This window comes from Colias eurytheme, chromosome 1 (genome assembly GCF_061535395.1).
Source record: "Colias eurytheme isolate Ceu_HAF_F1 chromosome 1, ilColEury1 Martin Lab GWU primary, whole genome shotgun sequence".
Lineage (NCBI taxonomy): Eukaryota > Metazoa > Arthropoda > Insecta > Lepidoptera > Pieridae > Colias > Colias eurytheme.
In genome coordinates this window covers 1,358,169-1,379,799 of record NC_142980.1, presented here as the reverse complement: position 1 = coordinate 1,379,799, position 21,631 = coordinate 1,358,169, and the positions used below count along the sequence as shown (strand labels likewise).

Below are 21,631 nucleotides of genomic sequence, written 5' to 3'. Positions count from 1 at the left end.
TGACTATGTCCATGATCTTTGAGGATTGCATCAAGTAGGTAAAAATTGTGTATAGTTTGGCTTATTTTTTTTAATAATGTGATAACTCTGATTATTAATTAGTAATTTGATTTTTGAAAAAAAAAAATGACGATTTTAGTCAAAATTTATATTTTTCTAACAAGATCCTTATCATCCAAATTTCCACCTTGGTGAGAAAAATTGACATTTCTAATGAAAATGAACAAAAAATTAAATGATTTTATTAAATACTGTAAAATAGTCTATAATTCTTCCATTTACTGTATCACAAAATTCTTCATAGATTTTTAGATATTCGTACTACACCAATTACATCACCCTGTATTTATAAACAATTGCAAAATATGACACATACATAGGCCGGGAGATACTGACACAAAATTTCGGGTCATTTGTAACAGAATGGCGGTTCTACAGAGGTCTTATTACGCAATGACTAAAAGAAAAATGATGGTCAGAACTCAGAACGCTGGTACCGGCGGACTAGTCGCGTGGGTGTTAGTCGAACTCGTCGGATAAATAGCGAAAGTCAAACAATTTGTAACACAAAAATTTTAGAATTCACCGATAGCCCATAAAAAAGATGTAGGCGGTAGTGTCATGCCATACTTTTCCGGTGTAACTTACAGCCCCCCATACCGACGCGATGCGTTGATTAAAAAAAAAACAATTCAAACATTTGTACCAGGCTAACTTTTGCACAAGTAATCATCATCGTGCAGACATTTACGAAAATCGCCATGCCATACTTTTCGGACGATTCCAAATGGCCACCCATACCGCCGAAAATCTGCAAAAAAAAATTTTTTTTCGCCAAACAATTTGTACCAGTATTGCATTTGGATTTTTGGAGAGTATTTGATAAAATGTGACCATTATTATATTTGCCATACTTCTAGTAGGGGGAAAAAGTGCTGCCATACTTGAAAATTAATTTATTCGTCACGTTTTAAAAATACGACTGTACAATACGTAAAATATTTTTTTACAGTATGGGATCATTATATTCTGTTTGTTTGTATACAATTCTACCTAGAAAAAAATATCGCAGATTGCAAACATGGGGCGGATGATTGTAAGACTTAAGCCAAGACGTAAAAAAAAATGAAAAGAATTGGCGATTTGTACCAGTACGGCATTTTTGGAAAGTATATGATGAAACGTGACCATTATTATATTTGCCATACTTTTAATAGAGGGAAAAATTAGTGCCATACTGCTACAAATCGTTCAAACTACGAATAAAATCTTACAATAAGAAAAAAATCTTATACACATTCGCCACCTCCCACAGGTATGGCATTATCACACTTCTATTTATAATTATTCGGGAGTTGTTGAAAAAAAAATGTAGGGTGGTACAAATCGTTTGGCGAGAAAAAAAAATTCAAAAATTTGCAGATTTGCCGCGGTATGGCGACCATTTGGAATCGTCCGAAAAGTATGGCATGGCGATTTTAGTAAATGGCTGCACGACGATGGTTACCTGTGCAAAAGTGAGCCCGGTACAAATGGTTGAATTGTTTTTTTTAAATCAACGCATTCACGTCGGTATGGCGGACTGTAAGTCACATCGTAACTGTATGGCATGACACTACCGCCTACATCTTTTTTAAGGGCTATCGGTAAATTCTAAAATTTTTGTGTTACAAATCGTTGGACTTTCGCTATTTATCCGACGAGTGTGACTAACGCCCACGCGACTAGTCCGCCGGTACCAGCGTTCTGACCATCATTTTTCTTTTTGTCATTGCGTACTAAGACCCCTCTAGACCGCCATCCTGTTACAAATGACCCGAAATTTTGTGTCAGTATCTCCCGGCCTAACATGTGCAATGTGTAAATGTGTTGACGTTCCAGCTCTTCTTAATATACCTATATCTTAACTAGCGCAAAAATCTTAATAACGAACCACTTTGTCAAATTGTATTACTCTATTGTAAAAGGTTGGAGTTGTTTATACATAAATGTAGAGGAATCTGAGAAACTTATGATAATACTATTTTCATATTAAAAAAGAAAGAAGTAAAAACATATACATTTAAAATGAAAACCTACTCATGAAACAACAATAAACACGGGCTCAACATGTGGTTGAACAATTAACCAGAAGCCTATGTTTCAAGTTCTATTATTATCATAATTTGTTTGTATTAATGAACATGAAAATCATGGAATTTCTAAAATCATTACGAGAGCGGTCATTCGCAGCGTATCATGCAGCGCGGTAAATGCTTTTCGAGTCACCGCAAAACCACACGAACAGAACACCGAATGCGTAACAATATTTAATTGTTATATCATTATTTTATAATCCTACTTATAAATGTTAGATGGATAATTAATTTTCGTTTAACATAAAATTTGGAAAAGCGATAAATCGTATGAGATAAACGTAAAAACTAGTGAAGCTAGTAGTACTCAGCTATCATATAAACTATATAATTTGAAAAAAACTTAATGTTCGACTATAGCATGACGGCTTAATTAGTTTTAAATCAACACTATTCAATCAATTTGAAAACCAAATAATTAGAATTACAAATATCGAACCACCTAAATAATAGACGATTAAATTATATTTTCAAATAACACGCTACAACAGAAGAACATTTTACACCACACAGTAAAAATTTTTGAAGTGAAACTTCAAAAATTTTCTCTTTAGGAGCGTTGAGAGTAAAATTTACACCAATGCAATACCGTCATGTCATGGAGTAAGGCGACGATTACCAAAATAGTCGCCTTACTCCATCGGTCTTTAAACTGGCAAAAAAGTTTCACTTCTGACACGTGTACTCGGCACACGTTCATTTTGATATCAACCATCACACAAACACAGGACGTGGACATAATGACCGACCGGCTGTACGAGGAGATGCGTCGCCACTTCTACACCACGCCGAGCAGTTACCTGGACCTCCTGAAGCTATACCTGGGCCTCTTGGACCGGAAGCAGCAGGACATTATACGCGGAAGGGACAGGATATCCTGCGGGTTGCATGTATGTATACTTTTAGTTTGTGGATGGTGGGATGTTACTCAATAATTTTGTAAGTTAATCGTTTGAGTGTGGATTTTTTGGATAATTAGATATATGTATGGATGTTGCTCAGCAACCTAATTACGTTATAAGTTATTCGTTTGAATGTGGATGTTTGGATGTTTGGATAGATGTTTGTTGCTCTCTCTTCCAATATCAATTCTAGATAATAGTGTAAATATTTTACTTTTATCTGTGTACCAGGTGAAGTTGCGAGCCTTAGCCTGTTTATATTTTACGATTAAAAACAACATAAAAACAAGTTTTTATTAAAATTTTGTAAATACCCTTAAAAATGACAAAATTAATACATATATATAGATATTTATAGAATATGAGTAGGCGTCCCTCCCTTCTTTGACCATCTACTATACTGGGAACTATTAATGCAATATTTCGATATAATATAATAAAATTGAAATTTTAATTAATACGAAAATAACTTTTCAAGCGTTATTTTATAATGAGTTTTCATTTTAAGAGAAATTCAAGAATTATTGGAAGTTATATGTTGTTTAAATTAAAAAAATGTTAATTAAAATATGCCTGTAATAAATGTTGAGCATATTATAGCTTATATGCAAATAGAAAATACATAGTCCTATTGTAATCCTTATTAATATAGAAGGTACATAGTCAATGAAAAGCTCTAACTTTATGTTGGAATGATGAAATTTGAGATGAAAATAGTTGAAAACTGAGCGTCAAGCGTAGCGTTTTGTGCGCGGTTGAAACTAAGAGAGAACAGAAAGAAATATTATGATCCCCGACGAGTACGATATGGGGGTCTTCAAGCTTAGAGTGAACGGGTACCTACTAGGGAAGCGCGTACCATCTTAGACCGCATCTTAGCTTTCCATCAGGCGAGATTGTGGTCAAGCGCTTCCCTATCTATACAAATATTATAAAGAGGAAAGGTTTGATTTTTTGTTTGTTTGTTTGTTTGTATGAATTGAATAGGCTCCGAAACTACTTGGCAGATTTGAAAAATTCTTTCACTGTTGGAAAGCTACATCATTTCTGAGTGACATAGGCTAGGTTTTATCCCGGAAATCCCACGGGAACGGGAACTATGCGGGTTTTTTTTTTAAATGCGGGCGAAGCCGCAGGCGGAAAGCTAGTCTAGAATAAAAAAAAAGAATTATGTTGTAGCAGTGGCGTAGCTGGAGCCGGGGAATCCGGGCGGTATATGAAAGGGGGCGACAAAAGGGCTGAAAATGGAAAAAAATGTTTTTTTAGAATAATAAGTATATCAAAATCTAAGTGGTTATTATATTTTAAATAATAAATACTTGTAATATGAAAGTAGATTAGGCCCCAGGCGACGAAAGCCCGCACTACACTAGGTACTGTGTTGTTGACTTTTCGATATTAAACTTTTAAATAAGAACATTTAAACGGGCATAGTATGAAAATATAGTTTGACATAACTAGAAGTACATGTATTTTATTTTTGCGCATTCAAATATATGTATGAAAATTTATGTATTTCATATGAAAATATAGTTATCTCATAAATAACTTAAGCATTGTCCATTTTATTTGTATAACCTAACATTTTTCTAAGAAAGCAATAGCAAACACCAAAATACCAAAATACACATTTCAAAATTAATAGCACATTCTTGGATCGAGTTTAATCGCACTTATTCCGTCAATATTGCAGTTACATACAATAACAATTCCATTTTAAATATTGTTTCAAAAAAAAATATTTCATTTGCTCGTAAAAGGTTAACGAACGAACGGTGAAACCATCTCTATAATGTAATATTAAAAGTTAAATCTATCTCTTGTGAGATTTGAATCAGTTTCATCCAATCTAGTCTTTGAATAATTAGCCGCAAGGAAATTTCACTATTGCAATCTGGAACATATGAATGTGCCAGTCAAAGTCAAGCTCAACATGTGGTTTCGCTTTTCATTGTTACTATGAAACAAGTATTAATTGTTCACTTCCGCAAACTACAAGCGGAAGATTACAAATGATTTTATAAATATCAAACAAATAATTTTATAAAAATTACCTATGTAAAACAAAGATATTATGACCTCTTTTCCGTCAACATTCAATTTTTTCATAAATGTTATAAAATAGCCAATTTTTTGCTCTGATTTTCTGAATGAAAAAAAACAAACAACAACAAAAAAGGACTAGGACTGACTAACATTGGTCTTGCCATTCTCAAATTATAGACATAATGGCGCAAATTTTTTCTGTATCCTTTCGTTAACATTTTTATCACCATTCATAGCATATTTATCACCAACATACGTAATCAAATACCCTAAACAAAGCTTTTGTAATATCATGTTATTTTTATAAAATGAACATGTCAATAACATGCTGTAAGTCCACACTGACCTACATAACGGTAACAATAGACTGTATGTGACAGCATCTTCACATAATAACAACTCCTGTCCCCGTACCATGATGTCTTGTAGCAGTATTATTTCCAGTTTGGAAAACTGACAACGCTATATTGGTCGCCTAGCGCCGTCATTTTCTCACACTGGAAAAGATACTGCTACAAGACATCATGGTAACCACCCTTTTTTTATAGTAAGGAAATCTTCCAGAGATACCCACTGCCCCCGGGGAAGTAATTTTTATACTATATGTAATTTTTTCGTCAAAATAAACGTTTGTTTTCAAAACAGAATTTCGAGAATAATTATTTAATGTTTACTTCACAGTATTGGAAGTGAAGTTGAGCAAATAATGTGTGGAACGCAGGTTGATTTTAATTAATGTATGAAATTAAGTTGATTAAAATGCGGTTTTATCCAGTACCTATTATCGAAAAATTCAAAGAACTTAATTTATTTATTTATAGTTTATTTATTTATTAATTAAAAAAAGATTCACAAAATCTCTAAAAAACAGCGATCTTCCTGTGTTTTAATAATTAAAGTTAACATGACTAAGCATTAACTTTCATATAAAACATTTTTCCAAGAATCTTATGCAAAAGAAATTCCTTTCTCATTTGCAGCAACGCGCAAGCCAGACTTATTGTAAAGGATATTAAATTACCAAGTTATAGAATATTTCATTATTGACTAAACTTTATTGTGTGAAGAATTTAATTAATAAAACTAACATTGTTTAATCTTTATTAATTTGAAATAATTTGGAGATTTATTAAAATTTTCAAATGCAAAAACATTCAAAACAATAAATACATTTGAATTTAGTGCACACAAACATTGATCCTTCTAGAAGAACATAGACTTTTCTAATTATAAATTTTGTTTCATTCTATAAATTGAACTAAATGGTAATGCTATGAAGGCTGTCGCTTGAAGGACGCGCGAACAAAGCCGCGGGAATCTAGCAGTATAATTACCTTGTCACAATCAGACTGTATCTATTACAGTCTGTGAGCTAATGGACGTATGCATATTTATTGATGCTATTTCAACTTCCATACATGTTAAATTGATTTATGTATTATGTACCTTGTATCTATTACCAATAATATAAAAATGAATCGCAAAATGTGTTGGTAAGCGCATAACTCGAGAACGGCTGAACCGATTTCGATAATTCTTTTTTTATTATATTCCTTGAAGTACGAGGATGGTTTTTATGTAGAGAAAACGTAAATATGTACCACGGGCGAAGCCGGGGCGGACCGCTAGTTACCAATAATGACATATTTAATCAAAATCGTGTTACTTACTCCATTATCCTAAAAATGGATTTAAATCCGTTTATTATTTTGGTTTGTTGAAACTTGGATTAGGATAATAAGTTTAAAAATGAGAACAGAAAAAAAAGTCTTGAGGAAAACGAAAGGAAATAAGCGATAGTATCGCTCTATAGATTATGACAATATTAATATTTTTTTTATTTATAATCGACGACAATAAACAGGCTTGTCTTTGTTCTTATAGCCAAATTCAAACAACGCTTGTCTCTTGAATGTTATTATAGTCAAGCCAATTTAATAGGCAACATTTGACGTCTATCAATTTTATCTTCGAAGAGAGGTAACCTGCTTAAAAACATCGATTAAAGTAAATTAATCGATACGGACTTGAAACATTTGTCAATCGAACTTGAAACACATGCCAATTTTAAAATTCATCAGGCGAATCCCTGTCCCAGTAATATACTTTCTTTCGTAAATTTAGGGAACAAAATAAGACAAGTATAATACATTATTAAAAAAACACAACGCATTTATTAAGTTATGGTGATTTTTATTCACAAGTAATCAATGCATTCGGTTCTAGATGTCAGATTTCGATTTTTAGAGTAACGTCTCTGGTATTTAAAAAGAAAAAAGGTTTATTGACACAAAATTGTAGCGACGTCAGTTCTTTAAATCAGAAATTGTTTATTATGTTGAGAATGGTTTATCAGTAAAATCAAATCTTAAAATTACTTGTATTGGTCATTATTATTATAAATATGTAATCGTAATTGAAAAAAGTTAAGCAAATGTGCAGTTCTAACAAAACGAAATATCATGTTATTCTATCCGTCGTTACTAGGTTACGTTGTTGAATTTTGTTGAACTGTCAAATGTTGCCTATTAACACAGAACAGTAAAGTAGATAGAAGTGTGATGTGGGCGTGGCCCACGTGTCACTGGTAAGGTAAGATCACCTAACTTGCTCTCAGTTGTGCGCAGAAAAATATTCGAGTCGGTTGTCAGCTGTCAAACCTTTTTTCCATATTTATTCATTAATTAGGACGTGTTGTTCGGTATTAGAGTGCAAAAATGATAGCAGACGAAATAATATCAGCAATGGAGGCATTTCATACCATCGGTAAGTCTTATTTTTATTTATTTTAATTATATTTTATGTTATAACTTCGCTTGTCGTAATTTGTCAAAATTGTATACAAATATCTAGTCAAAATGAACCTTAATCCGTAAGAAATTAGTACTATTATAGATTGAACAGCAAACAAGACTTTCTGGAATATTATTGCAATAAACAAACGAATGTCGCTTTAGTGATGCTTGTGGCGCATATCGACAGTATCGATACTTTAGAAAAGACAAACATTATAAATATTAAATTTTATTTTATTTTTCCTTAGCTTTCATTTGTCCAATTTATTTATAGATTTCCCAAAGAGGCTAATTTAAAAGAGAAATGGATAAATGCAACGTGACGAGTTAACTTTTGGTTGTTTGGAAGAAATTGCTGTTAAGCAATAAAGCCGCCAATTGCTTAGTATAATATCCTGATTTTGTCAAACTTTGTGTGTGCAATAAAGAGTATATAAATAAATAAATAAATAAATAAATAACTGGATGCCGAACAGCACTAAGCGGTCTAACAAAGGCCACCGATACAGCAAACCTACGGCAGTTCCAAGATTTAAAATAATGCATATTTTCTGTTTGTATTTTGTAAATATAGATTAAATACTATTATATTCCGTTTTTTATTTAATAATAATAATATAAAAAGACGTACTTAGTCTATAAACATATACAATAAACATACTCCAAAATGTGACACATTATACTATACTCATATAAAAGAACGAAAAAAAAATACACAAAAAATATTTATTTGTGAATATTATCGATAACAAGGCTGACATCCCTCAGAGCATAGCATCAGATAAATATCAAGTTAATGTCATTAATGTTGAGTGACACAAATTTCAACCTTATCTCTATGTGTTGCGTTTCAAATTTATATCTATCGAAAACTAACGCCCTCTGTTGTGGAGTAGCTGAATGTTTTCGAATTTGGAATTTCTGTGCAATGAGAAACAAAACAACTAATATACCTAGGGAGGTTATACAAAATTAAACCGTAACTTCGTGCGTTAGGGTACATATTGAAATGCTGAATTTATAACCTAAGTCAGTTTTTACTCAAATTAAGCTGTCCAATCAAAGGCATAGTTTACTTGTAGTGTACTGTATAACTATCGGTTTAAATGTGTGGGTTTGGCGACACTGGTTTTCATACTAATTATGACATTATCGCACTTCTATATGTTTTTACTGTTCTGTGCCTATTAAAATGGCTCTACTATAATAATTGTGTCGAAGTTTTGGTGGATATAAAATATAGAACTTTTACGTTTTTTTTTTCAGCCAGTAATAAACTACACATTTTTTATATATTTTTTAATCTGTTCTTTTATGTTAATGCATTTTATAAACTCCACAGAAATTATACGAGACGTACGAAGTGGTGGGCGTGATGGAGCAACAGGTGCGAGACATGGAGCCGATTCTCGCCAAGAAAGCTGAAGAGGTTCGTTCAACAAGTTACGGTATTAGAAATATAGATAAACGTTTAGCTAGAGGCGAGAACGTACATCAGCACAACACAACAATTTTTAGACTAAGAACATAACACAGAAGAATAAAAAAATTGTTATGAATTAATACGAATATTTTTTTTTTCTTTTTTCCACAGTATCGTCTTTATGTTTAACTAAAAAGTATGTAAGGTTTCTCACAAGTATCTTCAAATTCTATATTGATTTTAAGTTAGGAAAAAACACCGTCCTATTGATTAATTACAATGTTTTTTTTCGATTAAACAACACATCATATAAGCCTTTATAATTTAGGTGCATAATGTTTTACATTACATAACACGCAAACAAACAAAGACAAGTTATTATATTAATTGGCCAGAAGAGCCGGGATTATATACCCGACCTTACAAACTGCGTATGATGTATATGAGGTCACGAACTGCCCTACAAGTTGGGCCACTAAACTAGGTTACAAATTACGTAATAATTAAAATATTTAAAAAAATATGCCTTATATTGCTGACTCTACCGGTCAAGGGATAATGGGTAGCGAAAGCAAGAAATATAATCATTGCGACCATCGAATGGATTTTTAAAACACATTTTTAGCAATTATTATTTTAGTGTATATGTTGGTGATGAAACGAAAATGTATGTAGTAGAAGTTGTATTTCACGTACACGTTGTTTCACGGACCAAATGACTTTCTAAATGAAGGAAGACTATTTATCGCGTGTAAAATTAGTCCATAATTTTATTCTTGACTTGAAAAATAACTAACGGGATATACATATATTTTGATATTACTAAAAGAATGTTCAAGATTTCTTATTTAATTTTTATGCTCAAACTCAAGTACAAAACTTTTTTATTTATGAAAACAATTATAATTTTATTAGTGAAACTCATTTTTTAATGGAGGATAATTATAGATAGGATGAATTTACTAATAGTCACAACGAAAGCGCTGGATACAAAAGAAACTGTTAACATGCTACGCAGCTACACGGCTACGAAGCTTCAAGCTACGCGTGTAAAATAAAATTAACCTTTCTGCTACGCGGCTACACGTGTACATTGCTACGCAACCGCTACGTAGCTCGTGTACTTTTCCAACTAAGTTTTATGTTTCTTAATTCTTGAAAATTCATATTTTTCTTATTTTTCTTCATATTTACAAACCGCTTGGCTCAATTACCATAATCTTTTATTAAGCAATAAATAATATGCAAGTTTTCCTGACACAAAAATAATAAACATCCAATTTTATGCCGTTGTTCGGAAGTTATACGGACATTCAGACTTCTCTTCGTTTCGTTCGTTGGTTCGTTCGGCACTAACTGTATCTCAAAATGCTATTCTCATTCGTAATTGATATTTTTTTTTTCCAATGTTGTGAGGATTACATAAATATTTTATTATTATTTACATACATCGTCTCAGCAATTTCTTATAACTTATACATGTACAGTCAGAAATAAAAGCAGTTATTATTGTTTACATTCGTAGCATAGGTCGGCTTCTTATTGTTGCGGTTCTTATATGACCGCATTTCATATAAATCTAATTATTTATTTATAGTTAAAAAATCAGTTAGAACAAATTAATAGAAAGACGCCTAGCAATTTGTTTATTTGTAATCACGTGACATAACACAAACACTCGGCTTTGTTTACGTAAATTACACTTTAACCCTATTTATATAAGTTTCAATACTCTATCATTTGACACCCGGCTTCCTGGAGCGTATTACAAAGCATTTAAATTAATTTCCCATGATAATCGACGCGCATATTGGACCGCCTCCTTGGTACAGTGGTTAACGCGTCGCGTAGAACCAACCTTGGTTCGATTCCTGGAGGACGCGAAGAAAAAAAAGTCTCGCTCTGGCAGGCACAGAAGGCTGATCACCTACTTAATGTCCCTAAGAAAATCCATGTGTGAAATAGATGTATGAATAAAGCATCTGCCCGATATATAGGGGACACGGGACTTCACCTATATTAGACCGGATATGAATGTGCAATAGAATTGTATTCAATATGGCCGGCGGATGCAGCCACCCGACCTGTTTCGGGGCCCGCTTATTGAAAACGATGCACACTAGAACACAATTGAATATGAGTATCTGAGTTGTGCGTGTGTGAGTAGATATTCGATTTTGAGAAGATATCTAGGTATATTGAGCGTGTATGAGTCGATTTTGTGTATGCAAGATAACATATTGTATGAATTCATTTGCAAAGTTTAGTTGTACAGTTTCTGCCTTAACGTGTATATATGGTATGAGTATATGTATATAGGATAATAGGTTATATATGATAACGCAATTTGAATCAATTCTACATAAGTATTCGACTTTTTTGTGATCTTTAAAGAATATAATTTGTATGCATGAATGATAACACTTTATTTGCACCAATACAAACAACACAAACACTTCATACATTTACGCACAAAAAGGCGTAATAAAATATGAAATTGAACACAAATTTTACTTGAAATTTCAAATTTAAAAATTATTTAAAGCCAATAATATATTTCGTTCATTTAATAAATGTTTGATACCCCTGTTTTTGACAATGTATAGAATACTAATATTGCGTAGAAGTGAAAATTTATTGAGTTACACTATTTTCAGCTTGTATGCTATTCTTGATAATATTGTTATCTCGGTTTCAATCATGTTAAGCCCACACTCTGTTGAAACTTACCGTAAAAAACATACTACCATTTCATATCAACATGGATGCCAATAATTTCGAAATTAAATCATAACCTTGCATTTTTATAGCTTCAGGGGCAATTCACGGACAGTTAATAATATTTAATTTTATTACTTGATGGGAAAAAGCTTCAAAGCGATTTTATATCATTTCCAAACTCAATCAAAACCCAATTGGCTATCTTATGTGAAAATATGATACATTTTTGTAGCTTCAGTGAAAGGACAGGACTATATTGAATTTTATAAATTGACGGAAAGCTACAAGCCAACCTTCTTCCTTATTATCATTTAAACATTCAATCAAAGTCCAATTCATTTGAAAATATAATATATTTTTGTAGCTTCATTAGCAATATAATAATCTTTCTTGTCAGGAAAGAAGCAACAATGCAAATGTTTGAAAATTCAAAATTCAGAGTGGCTAGTTCACACGAAAATAAGATTCTGTAGCTTCATTTTCATAAGCACAAGAATAAATATAGAAACATATTGAATGAAATATAATTTCTTTTCAAATCTTTGTTGTGTCGCTACGGACGCTACGGACGCTACGCTCCACCTCCCGTAGCCACTGGCTACGTTTGTCGTAGAAAATTGGACACGAATATCTAGTTACATTTTTATTCACGAGAATAGTGAATTGAATTTTATTCAGCGAAATGTGTAATCAAATTTGATATGAATATGACAAAATGTTACTTTATGTTCGCACTGATTAGTTTCTGTTTAATTCTATTTTCTAGTCTAGAATATTGAAATACAGTAAATGAATATATATACAAGAAATATTATTTGTTTAATATGAAAAATGAAATATTAAATGTTTTCGAACGTGCTTGCGTTACAAATAGAGGCTTATTTGTTCACGCAGATTCCACACACGAAGATTAAATGATGGGTATTGTTTTCGTGAATCCTACGCAATCATTGCACTAGAACATCAGTCCCCATACCATCAGTCTAAAAGCAGTACTATTTCCAGTGTGGAAAAAAGACAGCGCTATACAGGATGTATAGCGCCATCACTATCCTACACTGGATATAATACTGCTATAAGACAAATAGTAAACCAGAACTATGAATGTTGTTTAATGAGACTATTCGATTACAGACCTTTGCCGCTGACTGCTAAGTAGATAGCAATAGTTCGGAAGCCGAACTAATGAATGTGAAAGGCTTAATAATTGCACTGTTTGATATGGATGAATATTTATGCGTTGCGATATTTAAATTGCATTGTTTGGCTCTGATTGTTTCATCTCTACGCTTTGAAAACTATCTCCTATAAATTCATATCTATCTCCTATTTTTTATTAGGCATACGTACGTACTGTCAACTTACAGAATATTTGTAGGCTTTTAAATCTATAATTTATTTTTTGATTTGGACAGTTTATTAACTCATTCAAGTGTAAAGAAATAATGGTTAATAACTCTATTTATATACGCAATATAAAATTTACTTACGCACCGCACGGCGCACATAAGCTCTAGGAAGCTTTATAGTTTATACCATAATCAGCATTGTCGGCCTAGTGTGGGTTAGTAGATATTATAAACATAAGTTTATATTATAATGCAGTTTCATAGCGGTTTTATAACATTGTTTTAGTATACCTCTTGCAGCAGTAATAATATTATGAATAATGAAAAATATATTGATTTATTTTCGATAAATAAACAGTTGCTACTATAATATAAATATAATAAATTAATAAGTAATGTTTGATTGATATATACCTATCATTATATAGTTACCACCTAATGTATTTAGGCTATAGGCTATATATCATCACGCTACGACCAACACGCGTGGAGCCACGGGGGAAAACCGCGCGGAGCAGCTAGTAATATAATAATATACTAAGTATGTGTACACTGTACATTGTACAACCCTCATTTCCCAATTGATGAAAACAACAATAAATTTCACACCGCCCTTGAACAACGTTACGAAAGCTTACGAAAATGTTTCCCTTAACGTGCGGCAAATTTACACGTGCTCTCTGCTTACAAAATATTGCTCAACAAGTGTCAACTTTCTGTTTCGTCGTACGAAACTGAAAATTGTATTCGATACTTACAATAAGTAGCGCCATCTATTGAAAAATATAGGAAACAAAACCTAAAATGTGCATTCTCTCACAAAAAGTACAATAGGATTCATTATACTCGTATGGATTATATCGTATATCGTATATTAGTACAGCGAACAAAGAAATGCCATAAAAAATTAAATATGATAGATAATCTCGTAATGTATTGAGTTTCAAATTAAAAGCTTTTGTAGTCTTATTTTACAATGAGCTTAATGCATTTCTCGTATCTGCCCGGATTATTGCGGTTTTCCTTTTGCTTTTGCGGTTTCAATTAATTGAGATCGATACGGTGTTGTTTTGAAATTATAAAGGCTTGTGAATTTGATGTTAGATATTAATCTATTGAGATACAATCAAAATTTATTTTACAGGATTCTATTATAAAATTACAAACATAGGTATAATATTTAAGTTGATATCCTGTTTTGTTGAACCGTTTCGCACATTTAATTTGACCCTTATAAAAGTGATGACGGAAATCGAATTCTTAAAGCTTAGAATTTAGGCTCTAGAAATACTTATCTCGTCTTTAAATGATAAATAATTTCATTTAAAAGCAAATATAAACAAAATCCAAACACAATAGAGTAAATTTGTCTAAATTTGATGCCAGGGCATGGCGCTAGTGGCTCGCCTGAAAGTGGAACAAAAAGCAGCCGACGAGGTGAAGCAGGCTGTCATGAAGGATGAAGCTGAGGCTAAAGTTTGTATTTTCTTAGTATTCAAATAAGTGCTTTAGTTCAGTGTACTTTTATATTACTTAATTTGCAACAAAATTTCTTCTGATGAGTTGTGAAAACGGAACATTGGATAACAAAACTATAATTATAAATTTTTCAAACCCAGTTATATCAAACGCAACACAGTCATTGTCCTTTACATTTTATAAATGCTTAAAATCATAACATGGACTACTAACATCTATATATCTATAAATATAGGTAAAGGCTGAAGAAGTGAAGCAGATAGCTGACGAAGCCAAGGCGGACCTCGCGCTAGCCATGCCGGCTATGGAAGCTGCTCAGAACGCGCTCAAGGCTCTCAACAAGGCAGATATAAATGAGCTGAAGGCATTCCAGAAGCCACCAGCTTTGGTTCGGTTCGTCATGGAGCCTGTGTGCATCTTGCTGGGCGCCAAGTTAGTAAATTTGTGTGTGTAGTCTAATTATATTGTATTGTTGTGCAAAAACGGCACACTAACGCACACACTATTAGACGTCAAAGTGAGATAGCACGATTCAACTATTGTGAGCGAAAAAGAGGCACTGAAGAAAAATGTGTCAATTAGCCACATTTCGAACGTGATCTTTATTTCTAAAATCATTAGTGTAATAAGTTTATTTTTAAGTGTCAATTAAAGGTATTAAATCAAAGCAATTTTCTTTAAAACTTTGTAACAAAGAGCTTTCCTCAAAATTGAAATGGAATTTAGTTTATCGCGAATTACTCAATACCGTATATTAATTTTCAAGCAATTATTTTAATACGAAACTGCAGGGGATTACAGATATTTCTCTGAACTGATGTTATTGCTAGTGGAAACTGATCATTGTAAAAGCATATTACATTTTAATTCACAGAATCTGAATTTAATATGCATCGTCCATGTTTGTTTTATTATTCTCTCGGAGCATAGTGAAAACGTTACTGAGAAAGATTGTACGCAACGTTATTTTCATTAAAATGTTTCTGTTGAATAATGTTGTTTTAGATGACCTTATATTTACTCAAATAATGGATAATTATAAGGGACAGTAATCATCTTAATATATATAAATCTCGTGTCACAATGTTTGTCCTCAATGGACTCCTAAACCACTTAACAACTTATAATAAAATTCGCACAACAGGTGCAGTTCGATCCAACTTGAGAGATAGGTTAGTTTAAACATGTAGGTGCCACGGGCGAAGCCGGGGCGGACCGCTAGTACTATTATTATAAATGCGAAAGTGTGTGAGGATGGATTAATGTTTGTTACTTTCACGCAAACTACTGAACCCGATCACAATGTAATTTTGTATGTAGCTAGCTGAAGACCCCGAATAAGATATAGCCTACTTTTTATCCCGAAAATTCTACAGAAACTGGAACTATGCGGGTTTTTCTTTGAAAACGCAGGCGAAGCCGCGGGCGGAAATCTAGTTATCATACTTTTAAACATAAACTACGCAAGCTATTATGCAAATTTAACCTTTAACCTTTAGGCCCTTCGCTCGTGGAGCTACTCAAAAATGACTGAACTAATCAGTAATTACGATTACAAACCAGTTACAAATTGTATCTCGCATACAACGCTACTCAAGTTATAAGGTTTCAGTCACTTGTCAATGTTTGCTCGTTCATTTTTATCATAAAAAACAATGAAACTCGGGAAACCAGTAGCGTGGAGACCGACACGACGCGTCGCGCGTGATTGGTTGCTAACGCGTTACTCACCAGTTAGTAACTAGTCGCGTCGTGTGCGAATCTCCATAGAACATGTATGGGCTGTGACGCTCAGGCAACTCGTTAGTAATTTGAGTTTGTGACTAGTTCTTTTTGAGTAGCTCCATGAGCGAAGGGCCTTAATTGAACAAAGGCACAAAGTCTACTGTTAATTTAATTTTAACTCAGACGAAACCGTAACAATAGCCTAGTTTGCAATAAATACAATACACAGCACAATAGTTGTAACAACATCTATTCGTTTCATTGAAGAAGCTTATAAAGTCATTCGATTGTTATTTAAAAAGCAAATAATAACGACCCACTTGTTACTTCAGCGAATACTTATTGAAACAAAGTTATAATTGAAACTATTTTCCGTTTACATCTCGATGTGCATTTAAGTGTACTCGGCGAACTTTGTACGCGGCGTGGAATAAATAATTTTCTGTTGCTAGGCGAACTTTATACTGCCGTAGAATATATTTCTGTTGCCATAGCAACGATCGTAACGTATCAAACTTGTTATTTTGTTGTTATTATTTTCTATCTTTCAACAAGTTTTCCATTGACTTCAAAAGAAAGCAACAGTTTTCATTTCGATTTTTTTTTTGGGTTTGTTATCTCAGAACTTTTGACTAGATGAACCGATTTAGATGATTCGTTTTTATTTGAAAGATAGTGATTTCCGGTTGGTCCATTTAAATTTTGTCTTGTTCGAACAACTAACTTAAAATTTTGTTAAAAAATAATTTTTGTTTCACATTTTAATCAAATGCTGCAATATAGCTTTTGCTATTGGCAGCGAAGGAGATTGTAGTTTAAAGTCACTTAATATCGAGGTACAGGACGGCAGGAAATTAATAAAATCGCTTACACAAAGCAAGCGTCGCCCTTTGTTGCAGATACTATTTCTTAATAGTTTGAAGTGCAAATGCAATTTTTCCCAGCTTGATCCTGTCGCGCGGAATCTCGTATTTACTAAAAGCTCCCTTGATCTCTATTTACAGACCTTAATAAACTAAAGCACGCAATATTCCGCTCGAAGAAATGTTATTTTGTACTGTTTTATGAAATGCACTCATTTCAGAAAATGTAAACTAGATATTTGCACGTTACGCGGCTTTCGCATCAACAATTTTCGCAGTAATATTGCGCTATATTTACCCACGGTTTTCTAACGGCTAGTGTAACGTTGTACAAAAAAAAGGAACAGTATGCAATGTTGAAACACGACCTGGAATCTACAGGATTTCATATTTATCACGTACAAAGCTTAGTACGAATTCTAGATTACATACAGTTTTCAGAATAGTTATAGGTACACTTGCATCAGACGGTGCGATTTGCGGTGACGAAATAAAATGAAATGATTTATTTTGCAAGAAATGTGGCAGATTTAAAGATGTTACATAATTCATTGTTCAGCACAAATCGCCAATTGATTGGTATGCAAAAATTAACAATAGAATGTCAATGTACTACATAAATATCATTTTTTACAATTATACCAATTACCAATTACTACAAACATCATTTTCGACCACGAACCTACAGCTCTCCTATATGTATTACTATCTTTCAGCCCGCGGCTTCACCCGCTTTGTCTAAAACCTAATAGATTATATACTAAAACCTTCCTTTTTAATCACTCTTGTCTATTAAAAAAACTGCATAAAAATCTGTTGCGTAGTTTTAAAGATTTAAGCATACATAGGGACAGAAAAAGCGACGTTGTTTTATACCATGTATACATACCAAAAAAATATCTATTTACCAGTCTTATTCTAATCCGTTAATACCAGTTTTGTACAGTTTGGAACTAGATGGCGATCTTTGAAATGTGCTGGAATAATTATATCTATGTTTTTGTCCTAAAGGATGTAATTCTAGATCCTTGCTGAGATCCTTCAAAGGAGAAACTTTTGTATGGGTGTGCGGTAAAAGTTTCTTCTTATTACTGTAAACTTGAGCTACGGTACAAGAAGGTTCTTAATATATTTATATTTCCACTTTCATAAAATAAATGCCATATTTTTCCTTTTAATATTCTTCTAAGGAACCAACACATAGACGTGATTGAATTTATCTTGAATAGACTGCAAGCGTTGCCTAGGTTACAGTCGAGCCCGGAAAAGTGCAGAAATCTTTTTGAAAAATTTAAAATTTCTTCGAATAGTGAAAACTTAATATTATTATAAAATTTGTTCGAACCGCACGCTCTATAGCTCTCTATAGCTATTATGAACAATAAAAAAAGTAGAAGTAAATTAAATTAAGCTCCGACAGTTGATTGAAATAATAATTGTTGTAGAACTTAATATTTTTACTGAGATAGATTTTTAGTAACAAAAGTTGGACATTTCTGATGCGATGGAATTCTGTTCGATCTGGAGTCCGTTTATGTTGTATTTATTTAGAAATAAATATATTGGTAATATTATGAATAAGTAAACATTTCACAAAATTACCGATCCAAAGACACAACGTTCTACAGACAGACGTCTTATATTTACCTAAAAAGTGCCTTTTCACATTTGTTAAAAAATAAATATATTTTTAAATAATACTAAAACTTGTATCAAGAACAAAAATAACAAAAACATTACTATAGGCCAGACTGGGACTCCACAAAGAAGCTTCTGGCAGATGTCAACTTCATCAGAAACCTGGAGGAGTATGACAAGGACCACATCCCCGACACGCTGCTGAAGAAGATCAAGGTCTACCTCACGCACAAGGATTTCAACCCAGACACAGTGGTAAAGGTGTCAAAGGTACTGATATTATGATTTTTATGACCATACCTAGTGTATATAGCAATTGCTATGTCTCGAATGTGTGAGTGAGTGTGTGGTTATCGGTCAAAGGTCGGTGTGTGAAAGTAATAAGTATTTTTTAAAGGTATGTAAAAAAGAGGTTTCTCTTGAAATAGTGTATGATTATTATTTATGTAGAAAGTATATATTATGTATAAAAAGAGCGAGCATTACCCACTTTATTAAAAAAAATTACAAAAAGTAATTACGATCTCGATATTTAAATCTTATACTGCTTACTATATTAAATACCTAAATATACATTGATGTAAAAATCCCTTCCTTTAAGAGCAATAGAAAAAGATTTTATTTCACCCCCACGATCAGTTTTCTAATAGTAACTTATTTTATTTTCTTCCTATAAAAAATATTTATCAGTACCACAATGAAGTATATCGGAACTATAATAGATATTTATTAAGGACAAATTAAACCAATTAGGACTATTTCTATTATAAAAACGTACTATTTTTCTTCTAACATAAATCCGAAGGTGATCATTATCATGTTATTTTCCCTCATAATATTACTTTAACAACTGAGAAAACTTTATTGGAAAAATATTTTCATCATGTTATTTTTCCAATTGAATTAATGCTAACTGGAGGAACTAGACATGAAATTTTCCATCGTTAACATTATCATAACAAACTGCCGCCAAGTTTTTTGTATTCAATACCTCATTATATCGGAACAAATAAGAAATATAATATAATATAATATTTCAGGACAATTTTCACACACGGCACGATCTGATCCCATACTAAGCTTTCGCTTGTGTTATGGAAACCAGATGGCTGATAAATATACATATATATAATTTTAAATAAATAGTTATATAGATAATTAACACCCCGACACGGAGCAAACATCTATGTTCATCACACAAATATTTGCCCTGGGTGGGAATCGAACCCACGACCTCTGCCTTGGAAGGCAGGGCCACTACCAACCACGGCAATCGGTCAGTCAAATCAAATAATAAATGCAATATTATGGAATTGTAAAGGCAATCACTCCATTCAATTTAATTGAAAACTTACAAATGATAATGATGTGCGCTGTTGCTTCTTTAAATATAACAATTATGAAGATAAGAAAAATATTATCAATTCACTGAATACTGAGAGCATAACAATGTAGCTAAAAAGTAAAAACTTTATTCAGTGCTATAGCGAACTTAGTTTTCATTGTTCTTTCCTTTAAAGTTTTTAGAATAGAAACTATTTCGTAAAATTTTATTACCTACTAGCAATTATTATTTGCACAATCTTTTCACGATTATTTTTCAATGAAGTTGAACATTAATCTCACCTTTTCTCCAGAGTGTTCATCTTCTTTCTTATATATAAAAATGAATCGCAAAATGTGTTGGTAAGCGCATAACTCGAGAACGGCTGAACCGATTTTGATAATTCTTTTTTTATTATATTCCTTGAAGTACGAGGATGGTTCTTATGTAGAGAAAACCTAAACATGTACCACGGGCGAAGCCGGGGCGGACCGCTAGTTATTAATAATTTAATGTGTGTTTTTATGCGCTTACCAACACATTTTGCGATTCATTTTTATATATAAGAAGATAAAACATATTGGGTAATAAAAACATCATACTATTTCCATATTGTTTCATTTTAACACAAAAATATACTAACGAACGCGGCAAACTATCTTCTACGAGAACACCCTTATTACCAAAGGTATAACAAATAGTTTACGACATACCTATTCACAGACTTACTCGAATATTATAAACAAAATATTACATACAATTCGGTCGTACGGTCTAAGATTTAAATATATTTTTATTTATAAAAATACACAAACTCTTGTAATCAGAATCGAAAGTTCGTAAAAATATAAGAACCAATGGCAAGTTAAAAAGCTTATGCAACGATTTTATTGATCAAGAAAAAAGCATTAAAAATGTACGGTAAAAATTTCCATCATGACGTAGTCTGTTAAGTGTGGGCGCGTAAACTTGAAAGCAAAACGAATACGAATTAAACTAAAAAACTTGAAGTTACACTTTATTGAAAAGATAATCGTGCTATTTATACGTATATTTTTCTATTTAAATTATGATTCAAATATACAACGTGGCTTTCCTGGAATTATTCCTCTTCGACTATTTAAGTCTCTCTGACCTCTATTGAAGATACGCTAAATCTATATTGAAGTGTCTATTTCGAATAAATTGAACTGAAAAGCGGATTCAATTTGCGGTTCACTGGCTAATTAGA

The 21,631-nt window shown here is 32.4% G+C and overlaps 1 protein-coding gene across 1 annotated transcript in view; it reads left to right on the top strand.

Annotated features, from left to right (window-relative positions):
* Positions 1–21,631, top strand: part of Dhc16F (Dynein heavy chain at 16F) — a 102,659-nt gene that overhangs the window by 48,299 nt on the left and 32,729 nt on the right. The window contains exons 44-48 of the mRNA XM_090106837.1: positions 2,864–3,025; positions 9,221–9,307; positions 14,758–14,847; positions 15,086–15,282; positions 19,184–19,346. Of these exons, the coding sequence (XP_089962963.1) occupies positions 2,864–3,025; positions 9,221–9,307; positions 14,758–14,847; positions 15,086–15,282; positions 19,184–19,346 (699 nt within the window). The remainder of the gene's footprint in view (positions 1–2,863; positions 3,026–9,220; positions 9,308–14,757; positions 14,848–15,085; positions 15,283–19,183; positions 19,347–21,631) is intronic.